This window comes from Pseudorasbora parva, chromosome 4 (genome assembly GCF_024679245.1).
Source record: "Pseudorasbora parva isolate DD20220531a chromosome 4, ASM2467924v1, whole genome shotgun sequence".
In the NCBI taxonomy this organism is placed as follows: domain Eukaryota; kingdom Metazoa; phylum Chordata; class Actinopteri; order Cypriniformes; family Gobionidae; genus Pseudorasbora; species Pseudorasbora parva.
The window spans coordinates 184011-197500 of NC_090175.1; the positions used below are offsets into that span (position 1 = coordinate 184011).

Consider the following 13490-nt stretch of genomic DNA (forward strand, 5'->3'; position numbering starts at 1 on the left):
CCTTCAAAATAAAAGCCCTCAGCGTCATAACAGCCCGTCAAAATAAAAGCCCTCAGCGTCATAACAGCACGTAAAAATAAAAGCCCTCAGCGTAATAACATCCCGTCAAATTAAAAGCCCTCAGCGTCATAACAGCCCGTCAAATTAAAAGCCCTCAGCGTAATAACATCCCGTCAAATTAAAAGCCTTCAGCGTCATAACAACCCGTCAAAATAAAAGCCCTCAGCGTCATAACAGCCCGTCAAATTAAAAGCCTTCAGCGTCATAACAACCCGTCAAAATAAAAGCCCTCAGCGTCATAATTCCTTATATATTTTCATTTTTTTCTTGAAGGACACAACAAGACCATTTTTTTTGCACACATGTTTAATACATAATACCATAAATTGTGCTGTTACATAGTGTTTTGTTCGAGAAAGTAGTCAGTATGTGTGTTATTAGAGCTTGGTGATGCTACAGTCTATGAAACACCTGTATGAATCTCAGTGAATTAAAATAAAGTAAAAACTGCATCCATAATTATCAAATGCTTTCTCTATTGCCCAGCAGGGACTAACTGCTGAAATAACCACACACCCAGCTTCCCTTGGTTTGGTTAACTTAACTCAGTTAACTAAAAATACACACACAAAAACACAAAACAAACAAAGGGCCAGGAATGTGTTTGTAAACGCAAAATATAGCAAGTTTATACATAGACTGACAACTGAATGTTGTCACACACACGTAAAACTACTCTTACACGTCTGAGTGGGTCAAACACAGTTAAATACTCAGTGTGACATCCCTTAAAGGGATAGGTCACCCAAAAATTAACATTTTATGTTTATCTGCAGGGCATCCAAGATGTAGGTGTGTTTGTTTCTTCAGTAGAACACAAACTAAGATTTTTAGCTCCATCCGCTGCTCGTATAATGCATGTCAATGGGGTCTAATTAGAATCCCTTTAATGTTGCTCAGCCAGTGCTTTATGAGTTTATTGTGCCGATAGTAAAGCACTTCACTCATAACAAATATATATTCCCAAAACACCTGTATATTATGTAAACACAGAACCAAACCACAGTGAAGAGCTGTAGTGTTAGTGAGCAGAGCGAGTGTCAGGCCAGAGTCTCCAGCACCGCCGGCGGCTCTACGAAATACAGGCCCGCGTCAGGACCGGTTCTGGCCCGCGGAGGCCTGGGGTTCTGGGAGCGAGAGTATGAAGCCTGCTGAGCCTGACACAGCTTCTCAATCAGGAAGCGCTTGTCTCGGCCCTCCTGCACAGAGAACACACACATTCAGAGTCTTCACCATCACCCAAAGGAGAGGCAGCATAATGATGTGGGGTCTCACCATGGCCAGCTGATCTCGGAGCTGCTCAATCACACGCTTATGAGCTCCAGCCAAGGCAATCACATAGAACATCCCCAGACTGCAACACAGAGAGAGAGAGAGAGAGAGAGAGAGAGAGAGAGAGAGAGAGAGAGAGAGAGAGAGAGAGAGAGAGAGAGAGAGAGAGAGAGAGAGAGAGAGAGAGAGAAGCTTACTGACTTCACTAGCAGTGAAGACTTACTGACCATTATGATCATCTTTGTGCTTTCTCCTTTCCACATTGTTACACCTGTGATGTTCCAGCTCAAAAATGCCCTGTCTATGAAAAAGTGCTTATAAATCTTTGGTTATGTGCCATTATCACCAAATACTGGATTCAATCTTTTTAGCGGCTCAAGAGCATAAACTCTATTGTAATTGTTCAAGTTTCCAAGGATCAGCATTCTCCTCTAAAACGGAGAGGGCAGACCAAACCGTAAGTTGTAGAGAGGGGAAAGTTTCAGGGCTGGTAATACTCACACCACCTACAACGACACCAAAACTCATCCCAATCGGCCTGATGGGGGCGCTCCTAAACAGAGGTGGGTAGAGTAGCCAAAATCTTTACTCAAGTAAAAGTAACAATCGTAATAGTTCCTTGAGTAAGAGTAAAAAAGTATTACATGAAAAAACTACTCAAGTACTTGGTTACTTTCGATCTGATTGATACGAAGCAAAAACCCTGAATTTCAGACTAGAGCTTTCACACACCTCCAAATATATATATATGTGTGTGTGTGTGTGTGTGTGTGTGTGTGTGTGTGTGTGTGTGTGTGTGTGTGTGTGTGTTTGTGTCTAATGGTTAAACAGTGTAAATTAATGGTGTGCTGGGCTAACCACAGCTCTTTTTAAAACATACTTTGTTCTTATATTTTTATAAGTTTATGCATTTTCTTAAAAATACAGTCCCATTTTTAAATGTGTGTATACACTGCAGACTGTTGTCTGTCCGGATATGTGTATAAATGCAAGATGTCACATTAGGCTATTCAGTTGGTTTCGTTTTTAGCCTGATCTCATCAGTAAATATGGCAACGGTTTTGCAAACCACAAAATATGTACCAATACGCACATATTGCGAGTTTCAAAGTGAAATGTCCACTGGGTGGCGCTAAAAGCTTATTTTTTCTCCAGAACAGATTTGCGTGAATCTGACATGTTGTGTTACGTTGTGTTTTTAACGTACACCCACACTAAACCTACCCGAAAGTGTTAACAAAAGCAAATGTGACAAAAATAAAATTGTGTGCATGTATTTTTAGCTTGTGTTAGGAACTCGTCTTTGAGCTCTTTTATCATCACTCGTTCTTCACGGGGTTCGTTCCCAAGCTGTTCACATTGTCACAGGTACATTCTGCCAATGAGGTTGCTCGTTTTATGAGGAAAAAAAAGATATGTAAATGTGCAGATGTGAACGTTTGTTTGTGGACGTGTGTTCGGAGGATTCAAACGATTTGTCAATGCTTGCACAAGAGCGCATATGAGGAAAACACTCGGACAGTGTGTGAAATAGTTTTACAATAAAGGAAAAGTGCCCATAGTTACCAAATTACCATTAATAGTGTTCAAATATAGGCATCATTGTTACACTTACCGCTGTTTTCTCAGGTTGGAGCTGGGATTATTGTATGCTGAGATGTCAGTTCATTTTGGTGCACACAGCATGCATTAGATTATGAAACTGTTCTTTTTGACATCTTGGACTGAAAACAGGCTGAACATGAGGCCACGTACGGGCGATCTGCCGTAGCTCACACACATCTCCCTCTGCTTCGGCCATAGCTCACACACATCTCCCTCTGCTTCGGCCGTAGCTCACACACATCTCCCTCTGCTTCGGCCATAGCTCACACACATCTCCCTCTGCTTCGGCCATAGCTCACACACATCTCCCTCTGCTTCGGCCATAGCTCACACACATCTCCCTCTGCTTCGGCCATAGCTCACACACATCTCCCTCTGCTTCGGCCATAGCTCACACACATCTCCCTCTGCTTCGGCCATAGCTCACACACATCTCCCTCTGCTTCGGCCATAGCTCACACACATCTCCCTCTGCTTCGGCCATAGCTCACACACATCTCCCTCTGCTTCGGCCGTAGCTCACACACATCTCCCTCTGCTTCGGCCATAGCTCACACACATCTCCCTCTGCTTCGGCCATAGCTCACACACATCTCCCTCTGCTTCGGCCATAGCTCACACACATCTCCCTCTGCTTCGGCCATAGCTCACACACATCTCCCTCTGCTTCGGCCATAGCTCACACACATCTCCCTCTGCTTCTGCCGTAGCTCACACAGATCTCCCTCTGCTTCGGCCATAGCTCACACACATCTCCCTCTGCTTCGGCCATAGCTCACACACATCTCCCTCTGCTTCGGCCATAGCTCACACACATCTCCCTCTGCTTCGGCCATAGCTCACACACATCTCCCTCTGCTTCGGCCATAGCTCACACACATCTCCCTCTGCTTCGGCCATAGCTCACACACATCTCCCTCTGCTTCGGCCATAGCTCACACACATCTCCCTCTGCTTCGGCCATCATCTTCTGACTAAACGCGCGCTAATTTTATGCAGGTGATGCGTATCCACCTCTCACGATGCAGCCTCTCCAACGTTTCGCGAGACTTGCAAGTCATACTTATTTTAAAATATATAATTAATTATCACCATTGACAGTAGCGGAGGAACGCCACCGAATGTAACGAAGTAAAAGTACAGTTTTTTCACAAGAATTGTACTTGAGTAAAAGTAAAAGTACCCATTTTTAAATATACTCTAAAAGTACAAGTTACCCCAAAAATGTACTCAAGTAAATGTAACGAAGTAAATGTAATTCGTTACTACCCACCTCTGCTCCTAAACCAGGGGTCTTCAACTAAAATTACTTGGGGTCCAGTAAATAAACCTGCCTCACTGGCCGAGGTCCGGACAATTATATACCAAAAACATGAATTGATGTCTTTTTGCCAGACTAAAGAAATGAATGTCTTTATTGAACAAAATATAAAATGTTCTCTTATAGATAAACATGTCTTTTCATATTGTTAAAGCAAACATAGGTAATCCTTTAATAAATGTATCTCATTTTGAGGTTGTTCTGTTTAAGTTGCATTGGTACAAAAATACATTAATTTCAACATTACTAGCAACTAAAGTGCCTTTTCTGCTGAACGGAGATAAACAGTAACAATCAATGAACACAAACCCTCCTGGTTAAAAAACAAAACGGAAATCTCATAACATAATTTTATGCTCAATCACATGTATAGTCTCTCCCTAACTAAATGTAGGCTATCTTCAGCACTGCTCTCTCTGTGCTTCAAACTGCACTGGAAATAATCTTTAGCGATATTATCCAGAAACACAAACAGGTAAAAATAAAGTGAGTGTTGGAAAAATGAAAAAAGTGCAAGAAACATTTCACCTCTTTATTTCAACTGTTCCTTTAAATCCAGAAAAACGTAAATAACCTCAAAGAACATTTCAAAAGGCTGAGCTGAGTTGAACGTAAAGACGGAAAATGGTGGCCGAAATAAAAACGGACACGCCACGAGCTGCACGGTTTATTACATTTATATTATATTTCCCTCAAATCGTCCTGATTTCACCCTGTGCTACAAGATAAACCCATCGTGCAGTTCTTCTGTCAGAAGTCGATTCAAAACTGAGCTTGCACGCATGTGTGCGTCCGGTGTGAGATAGGCTACCTGAGACGCACGCGGAGCTGAGCTGAGTGTCCGGTGTGAGATAGGCTACCTGAGACGCACGCGGAGCTGAGCTGAGCAGAGCATCCGGTGTGAGATAGGCTACCTGAGACGCACGCGGAGCTGAGCTGAGCATCCGGTGTGAGATAGGCTACCTGAGACGCATGCGGAGCTGAGCTGAGCAGAGCATCCGGTGTGAGATAGGCTACCTGAGACGCACGCGGAGCTGAGCTGAGCATCCGGTGTGAGATAGGCTACCTGAGACGCACGCGGAGCTGAGCTGAGCAGAGCATCCGGTGTGAGATAGGCTACCTGAGACGCACGCGGAGCTGAGCTGAGCAGAGCATCCGGTGTGAGATAGGCTACCTGAGACGCACGCGGAGCTGAGCTGAGCAGAGCATCCGGTGTGAGATAGGCTACCTGAGACGCACGCGGAGCTGAGCTGAGCTGAGCTGTGCGTCCGGTGTGAGATAGGCTACCTGAGACGCACGCGGAGCTGAGCTGAGCATCCGGTGTGAGATAGGCTACCTGAGACGCACGCGGAGCTGAGCTGAGCAGAGCATCCGGTGTGAGATAGGCTACCTGAGACGCACGCGGAGCTGAGCTGAGCTGATCATCCGGTGTGAGATAGGCTACCTGAGACGCACGCGGAGCTGAGCTGAGCAGAGCATCCGGTGTGAGATAGGCTACCTGAGACGCACGCGGAGCTGAGCTGAGCTGAGCTGTGCGTCCGGTGTGAGATAGGCTACCTGAGACGCACTCGGAGCTGAGCAGAGCATCCGGTGTGAGATAGGCTACCTGAGACGCACGCGGAGCTGAGCTGAGCTGAGCTGTGCGTCCGGTGTGAGATAGGCTACCTTAGACGCACTCGGAGCTGAGCAGAGCGTCCGGTGTGAGATAGGCTACCTGAGACGCACGCGGAGCTGAGCTGAGCTGAGCTGTGCGTCCGGTGTGAGATAGGCTACCTGAGACGCACTCGGAGCTGAGCAGAGCATCCGGTGTGAGATAGGCTACCTGAGACGCACGCGGAGCTGAGCTGAGCATCCGGTGTGAGATAGGCTACCTGAGACGCACTCGGAGCTGAGCTGAGCTGAGCAGAGCAGAGCATCCGGTGTGAGATAGGCTACCTAAGATGCACGCGGAGCTGAGCTAAGCGTCCGGTGTGAGATAGGCTACCTTAGACGCACTCGGAGCTGAGCAGAGCGTCCGGTGTGAGATAGGCTACCTGAGACGCACGCGGAGCTGAGCTGAGCTGAGCTGAGCGTCCGGTGTGAGATAGGCTACTTGAGACGCACGCGGAGCTGAGCAGAGCATCCGGTGTGAGATAGGCTACCTGAGACGCACGCAGAGCTGAGCTGAGCTGTGCGTCCGGTGTGAGATAGGCTACCTGAGACGCACGCGGAGCTGAGCTAAGCGTCCGGTGTGAGATAGGCTACCTGAGACGCACGCGGAGCTGAGCTGAGCAGAGCATCCGGTGTGAGATAGGCTACCTGAGACGCACGCGGAGCTGAGCTGAGCAGAGCATCCGGTGTGAGATAGGCTACCTGATACGCAAGCGGAGCTGAGCTGAGCATCCGGTGTGAGATAGGCTACTTGAGACGCACGCGGAGCTGAGCTGAGCTGTGCGTCCGGTGTGAGATAGGCTACCTGAGACCCACGCGGAGCTGAGCTAAGCGTCCGGTGTGAGATAGGCTACCTGAGACGCACGCGGAGCTGAGCAGAGCAGAGCATCCGGTGTGAGATAGGCTACCTGAGACGCACGCGGAGCTGAGCTGAGCTGTGCGTACGGTGTGAGATAGGCTACCTGAGACGCACGCGGAGCTGAGCTGAGCAGAGCATCCGGTGTGAGATAGGCTACCTGAGACGCACGCGGAGCTGAGCTGAGCAGAGCATCCGGTGTGAGATAGGCTACCTGAGACACATGCGGAGCTGAGCAGAGCTGTGCGTCCGGTGTGAGATAGGCTACCTGAGACGCACGCGGAGCTGAGCTGAGCTGTGCGTCCGGTGTGAGATAGGCTACCTGAGACGCACGCGGAGCTGAGCTGAGCTGAGCGTCCGGTGTGAGATAGGCTACCTGAGACGCACGCGGAGCTGAGCTGAGCAGAGCATCCGGTGTGAGATAGGCTACCTGAGACACATGCGGAGCTGAGCAGAGCTGTGCGTCCGGTGTGAGATAGGCTACCTGAGACGCACGCGGAGCTGAGCTGAGCTGTGCGTCCGGTGTGAGATAGGCTACCTGAGACGCACGCGGAGCTGAGCTGAGCTGTGCGTCCGGTGTGAGATAGGCTACCTGAGACGCACGCTGAGCTGAGCAGAGCATCCGGTGTGAGATAGGCTACCTGAAACGCACGCGGAGCTGAGCAGAGCATCGGGTGTGAGATAGGCTACCTGAGACGCACGCGGAGCTGAGCTGAGCAGAGCATCCGGTGTGAGATAGGCTACCTGAGACACATGCGGAGCTGAGCAGAGCTGTGCGTCCGGTGTGAGATAGGCTACCTGAGACGCACGCGGAGCTGAGCTGAGCTGTGCGTCCGGTGTGAGATAGGCTACCTGAGACGCACGCGGAGCTGAGCTGAGCTGTGCGTCCGGTGTGAGATAGGCTACCTGAGACGCACGCTGAGCTGAGCAGAGCATCCGGTGTGAGATAGGCTACCTGAGACGCACGCGGAGCTCAGCTGAGCATCCGGTGTGAGATAGGCTACCTGAAACGCACGCGGAGCTGAGCAGAGCATCCGGTGTGAGATAGGCTACCTGAGACACGCGGAGCTGAGCTGAGCGTCCGGTGTGAGATAGGCTACCTGAGACGCACACGGAGCTGAGCTGAGCTGAGCAGAGCATCCGGTGTGAGATAGGCTGCCTGAGACGCACGCGGAGCTGAGCTGAGCGTCCGGTGTGAGATAGGCTACCTGAGACGCACGCGGAGCTGAGCTGATCGTCCGGTGTGAGATAGGCTACCTGAGACGCACGCGGAGCTGAGCTGAGCGTCCAGTGTGAGATAGGCTACCTGAGACGCACACGGAGCTGAGCTGTGTGTCCGGTGTGAGATAGGCTACCTGAGACGCACGCCGAGCTGAGCAGAGCTGAGCAGAGCATCCGGTGTGAGATAGGCTGCCTGAGACGCACGCGGAGCTGAGCTGTGTGTCCGGTGTGAGATAGGCTACCTGAGACGCACACGGAGCTGAGCTGAGCTGAGCAGAGCATCCGGTGTGAGATAGGCTGCCTGAGACGCACGCGGAGCTGAGCTGAGCGTCCGGTGTGAGATAGGCTACCTGAGACGCACGCGGAGCTGAGCTGATCGTCCGGTGTGAGATAGGCTACCTGAGACGCACGCGGAGCTGAGCTGAGCGTCCAGTGTGAGATAGGCTACCTGAGACGCACACGGAGCTGAGCTGTGCGTCCGGTGTGAGATAGGCTACCTGAGACGCACGCGGAGCTGAACTGAGCAGAGCATCCGGTGTGAGATAGGCTACCTGAGACGCACGCGGAGCTGAGCTGAGCTGTGCGTCCGGTGTGAGATAGGCTACCTGAGACGCAGGCGGAGCTGAGCAGAGCTGTGCGTCCGGTGTGAGATAGGCTACCTGAGACGCACGTGGAGCTGAGCTGAGCAGAGCATCCGGTGTGAGATAGGCTACCTGAGACGCACGCGGAGCTGAGCTGAGCTGAGCGTCCGGTGTGAGATAGGCTACCTGAGACGCACTCGGAGATGAGCTGAGCGTCCGGTGTGAGATAGGCTACCTGAGACGCACGCGGAGCTGAGCTGAGCAGAGCATCCGGTGTGAGATAGGCTACCTGAGACGCACGCGGAGCTGAGCAGAGCATCCGGTGTAAGATAGGCTACCTGAGACGCACGCGGAGCTCAGCTGAGCATCCGGTGTGAGATAGGCTACCTGAGACGCACGCGGAGCTGAGCAGAGCATCCGGTGTAAGATAGGCTACCTGAGACGCACGCGGAGCTGAGCTGAGCGTCCGGTGTAAGATAGGCTACCTGAGACACGCGGAGCTGAGCTGAGCGTCCGGTGTGAGATAGGCTACCTGAGACGCACACGGAGCTGAGCTGAGCTGAGCAGAGCATCCGGTGTGAGATAGCTGAGCTCCGCGTGCGTCTCAGGCAGCCTGAGCGTCCGGTGTGAGATAGGCTGCCTGAGACGCACGCGGAGCTGAGCTGAGCAGAGCATCCGGTGTGAGATAGGCTACCTTAGACGCACGCGGAGCTGAGCTGAGCTGAGCGTCCGGTGTGAGATAGGCTACCTGAGATGCACTTGGAGCTGAGCTGAGCGTCCGGTGTGAGATAGGCTACCTGAGACGCATGCGGAGCTGAGCGTCCGGTGTGAGATAGGCTACCTGAGACGCACGCGGAGCTGAGCTGAGCATCCGGTGTGAGATAGGCTACCTGAGACGCAAGCTGAGCTGAGCTGAGCGTCCGGTGTGAGATAGGCTACCTGAGACGCACGCGGAGCTGAGCTGAGCGTCCAGTGTGAGATAGGCTACCTGAGACACGCGGAGCTGAGCAGAGCATCCGGTGTGAGATAGGCTGCCTGAGACGCACGCGGAGCTGAGCTGAGCAGAGCATCCGGTGTGAGATAGGCTACCTTAGACGCACGCGGAGCTGAGCTGAGCTGAGCTGAGCGTCCGGTGTGAGATAGGCTACCTGAGACGCACTTGGAGCTGAGCTGAGCGTCCGGTGTGAGATAGGCTACCTGAGACGCATGCGGAGCTGAGCGTCCGGTGTGAGATAGGCTACCTGAGACGCACGCGGAGCTGAGCTGAGCATCCGGTGTGAGATAGGCTACCTGAGATGCAAGCTGAGCTGAGCTGAGCGTCCGGTGTGAGATAGGCTACCTGAGACGCACGCGGAGCTGAGCTGAGCGTCCAGTGTGAGATAGGCTACCTGAGACGCACGCGGAGCTGAGCTGAGTGTCCGGTGTGAGATAGGCTACCTGAGACGCACGCCGAGCTGAGCTGAGCGTCCGGTGTGAGATAGGCTACCTGAGACGCACGCCGAGCTGAGCTGAGCGTCCGGTGTGAGATAGGCTACCTTAGACGCACGCGGAGCTGAGCTGAGCTGAGTGTCCGGTGTGAGATAGGCTACCTGAGACGCACGCCGAGCTGAGCTGAGCGTCCGGTGTGAGATAGGCTACCTTAGACGCACGCGGAGCTGAGCGTCCGGTGTGAGATAGGCTACCTGAGACGCACGCGGAGCTGAGCTGAGCGTCCGGTGTGAGATAGGCTACCTGAGACGGATGGATGCATCTCGCGGTCTGGATCCGTGCCGGAGTCCGCCAGTTGGCGACCCCTGTCCTAAACTGTTAGGCGTAGGCTCAAGTGTCTTATATCATTGGAATCCTTGGCTTAAGGTGGACATTTTGAACCAAATCAGAGCAGCAAGATTCTCTGGAGTCTGATTGTCAATAGTTATCAAAAAAATAGAAATTAAATTAAATTAGATAGTTTCGCTGCACCTATGTAAGAGCTCATTCTATGGTCATGTGAAAAAGGACACATGAAGGACCACTTATAACAGAGAAAAAAAACATGAAAATGGCAATGTCCACCCAACTGTTAGTTCAACTGACTTGGAAAATGGCATTCGTTGTCATCGTCCAAGGTGCCAAGACCTTGAGAACACAAATTTGAGCAGATTTTAGGTGAGGTTAATGGAAGCTGATCGGAACAAACTCGCTGGGCCTGTCTGACTTACGGCCCTAGAGGCCTGTGAGAAATTCGAGAGAAATCGGCCACCTTTGTGTTTTTCGTGTGCGTTTCATACCACATGGCAGAACTCCCTACTCTGGACAATTTTGCCACTAGGACCCCCACTGTCCGTCAACTCATTCATTAAATATTGGTGCTTAAAGGCCTTAAATGCTTGATCCCTGATCTCTGCTGCTCGCAGATATATTTATCAAATTGTTTTCCTTCAGTTAGCACAGTTTGTGTGTCTCTGATTGACCGCATGCTCAAGTTGCTAAAAGACTGAGTCCAGTATTTGGGGATAATAGAGCATAATGAGAGATTTCTCATAGGTGGGTCATTTTTGACCCAGAACACCAGATTAGGCACAAACTTTTAAAACTTTAATTGAAATGAGACTGATTAGTTTTCAGAGTTAAAGGAGATGCTCCTCACCAGGTGATGACGAAGAAGGACACGGCGAAGGCCTCGGAGGCAAGCGCCAGGAGGAAGGAGTGCAGGCCCAGGGGCAGCTGGGAAATGGAGCCCGGAACCACCTTCCATGAGGTGCTGTAGCTGACGAACGGGCCACAGACCCGCGACGCCTGGATCCTGAAATACAGCTCAATGAGGCCAGATGGGATATCGGTTTGATGCTATTAATACTAACCCTGATCATATTCTTGTGTAATCGACACGCCATCCTTAATAAACCGTCTCTTGCATGATACCCAGAAATGTTGAATATTCCGATCTAATATGATTTCTGACCTGTAAGTTTGCAGGAATAATAATCATACACAGTGCGTTAATAGGCCAGAGGAGAACTGAGTCTGGTTTCTCTAAGGTTTATTTTTCTCCATCATGCCCTGATGGAGTTTCGGTTCCTTTGGTCGCCTTTGGCTTGGCTTGCTCAGTTGAGGACACTAACATTATGATCAGAGTTATTCAACTAAATATACAAATAAAATTAATTACTAAGGTCATATTTAATTCTATAAACTATAATACTGATCTGCCAACATTGTCGCTCTATAATAAATTAAAATAAGCTGATAACATCACTGTTTTCTCCAGAACAACTGTAAAGCCAGATCTAATTCTGCTGCAGTATTGTCCTGTTTAACACCTAAGCTGCTTTGACACAATCGGCATTGGAGAAGAGCGATATAAATAAAGCTGATTGATTGATCGATTGACTGATTGATTGATTGATGGGTGCGTGTGGGGATGAGGACTCACTCTGCAATGCTGACGGTGACAGGAACAGAAGCCAGAGCCAATCCGATCAGCAGCACCACCAGGAAGAAGAAGTGTGAGCTGGAGGCTCTAAACGGGCGTGTGGCGGGACGGCAGTTCGTCACCAGAGACACCTATGGAGGTCAAAGAGCCGCTGGGTAAAGCAGACACCTTTACACTGAGGACCTAAAACAACATGCACTGAGGACCTAAAACAACATGCACTAAGGATCTAAACCAACATGCATTGGGACCTTTTTGAGGTAGAAGACCAGGATGTATTTGACTGTGTTGATTGCAGGAAGCAGCGGGCAGTAGAAGGTCCCGATCCAGCAGATGGTTTGGCCGTAGACGATTTCCAGCACATTCTGAGGGACCGCAAACTCCTGCTGACCCCACCATCTGGTCAGCCCACAGTCACAGTGATTCACTACGATTCTAAACACACACACACACACACACACACACACACACACACACACACACTCTGAGCAAATTCATCACGATCCTGACACACCACACCACATACCACACACTCACACACTCACACACTCACAGCACATTCACCACGATCCTGAAACACGACACACACACACACCACACACACACACACACAGACACACAGACACACACACACACACTCTCCTTACTTCCTGGGAAACTCCACGAAGATGGTGACGGCGGCGATGATCAGGAAGTCGAAGATCACCAGCTTGTACATTTCCTGCCCGATGTGAGTCTCCCAGCACTGCAGGACACACAAATTAGACACGCGATGACAGACACAACATACGTGTGTGTGTGTGTGTGTGTGTGGGGGGGGGGGGGGGGGACATACAGGGTACATATCATGGTTGTAGCCACATGGACATTCTGAGCTTCCACAGGAAGTGATCTGGACCCACAGAGAGAAGAGCAGCACGCCGATACTGGCCAATCGCATGAACACACACCTGAACACACACACAGACACACACACACACACTCACAATGAACACAACTGATGTCTCCCAGTTCAGAGGCTAACCCCTGCAGGTACACTATATTGCCAGAAGTGTTGTGACGCCGGGAGCGTGGTTTAGTGAGGTCTGTGATAGGAAAGAAATTCGGGAGACAGGTGCGCAGTAAGTGGGTCAAGTGCAAATAATAAACACCTGTGTCTTGTTCCAGTAATGGGCGTGGAGAGACCATTTTAACCCCCAGGTAGAGGTGTTCTGGGAAAGAGACTGTCTTGAGGTTCGGGAACCACACACGGAGATTGACCAGGCTCTGGAGAGCCGTTGGACTGGGACTTGAGAAACATTTAAGTTTATTTTGAACGACAGTGGGCGGGACTTATGTTCTGTGACAAATAGAGTATAATAAAAGTAACCAGAGTCTCCAGCAAGCCGTCCCTGCCTTCTCTCTTCCTGATCACGATCGAACAGTGGTGCCGAAACCCGGGAAGGAAGAAGCAGCTGCCACCATGCAATCGGAGGTTATCTCATCCCTCATGGTCCTACATCAGGAACAACA

At 50.6% G+C, this 13490-nt stretch overlaps 1 protein-coding gene across 2 annotated transcripts in view; it reads right to left on the bottom strand.

Moving 5' to 3' along the window:
- Nucleotides 1-292: 292 nt before the first annotated feature.
- LOC137072589 (transmembrane channel-like protein 7) overlaps nucleotides 293-13490 on the bottom strand; it is a 22985-nt gene continuing 9787 nt past the window's right edge. The window contains exons 10-17 of one of the 2 annotated variants that reach the window (XR_010904652.1): nucleotides 12814-12928; nucleotides 12626-12723; nucleotides 12230-12413; nucleotides 11979-12109; nucleotides 11193-11348; nucleotides 1336-1414; nucleotides 573-1259; nucleotides 293-533 (exon numbers count right to left, since the gene is read on the bottom strand). Coding sequence is in view for 1 of the 2 variants with exons in the window: in XM_067440432.1 (XP_067296533.1) it covers nucleotides 1101-1259; nucleotides 1336-1414; nucleotides 11193-11348; nucleotides 11979-12109; nucleotides 12230-12413; nucleotides 12626-12723; nucleotides 12814-12928 (922 nt within the window). In the remaining variant the exon portion in view is untranslated. Of the gene's footprint in view, nucleotides 1260-1335; nucleotides 1415-11192; nucleotides 11349-11978; nucleotides 12110-12229; nucleotides 12414-12625; nucleotides 12724-12813; nucleotides 12929-13490 lie in introns of both variants that reach the window. The other variant, XM_067440432.1, reaches the window with a different exon arrangement.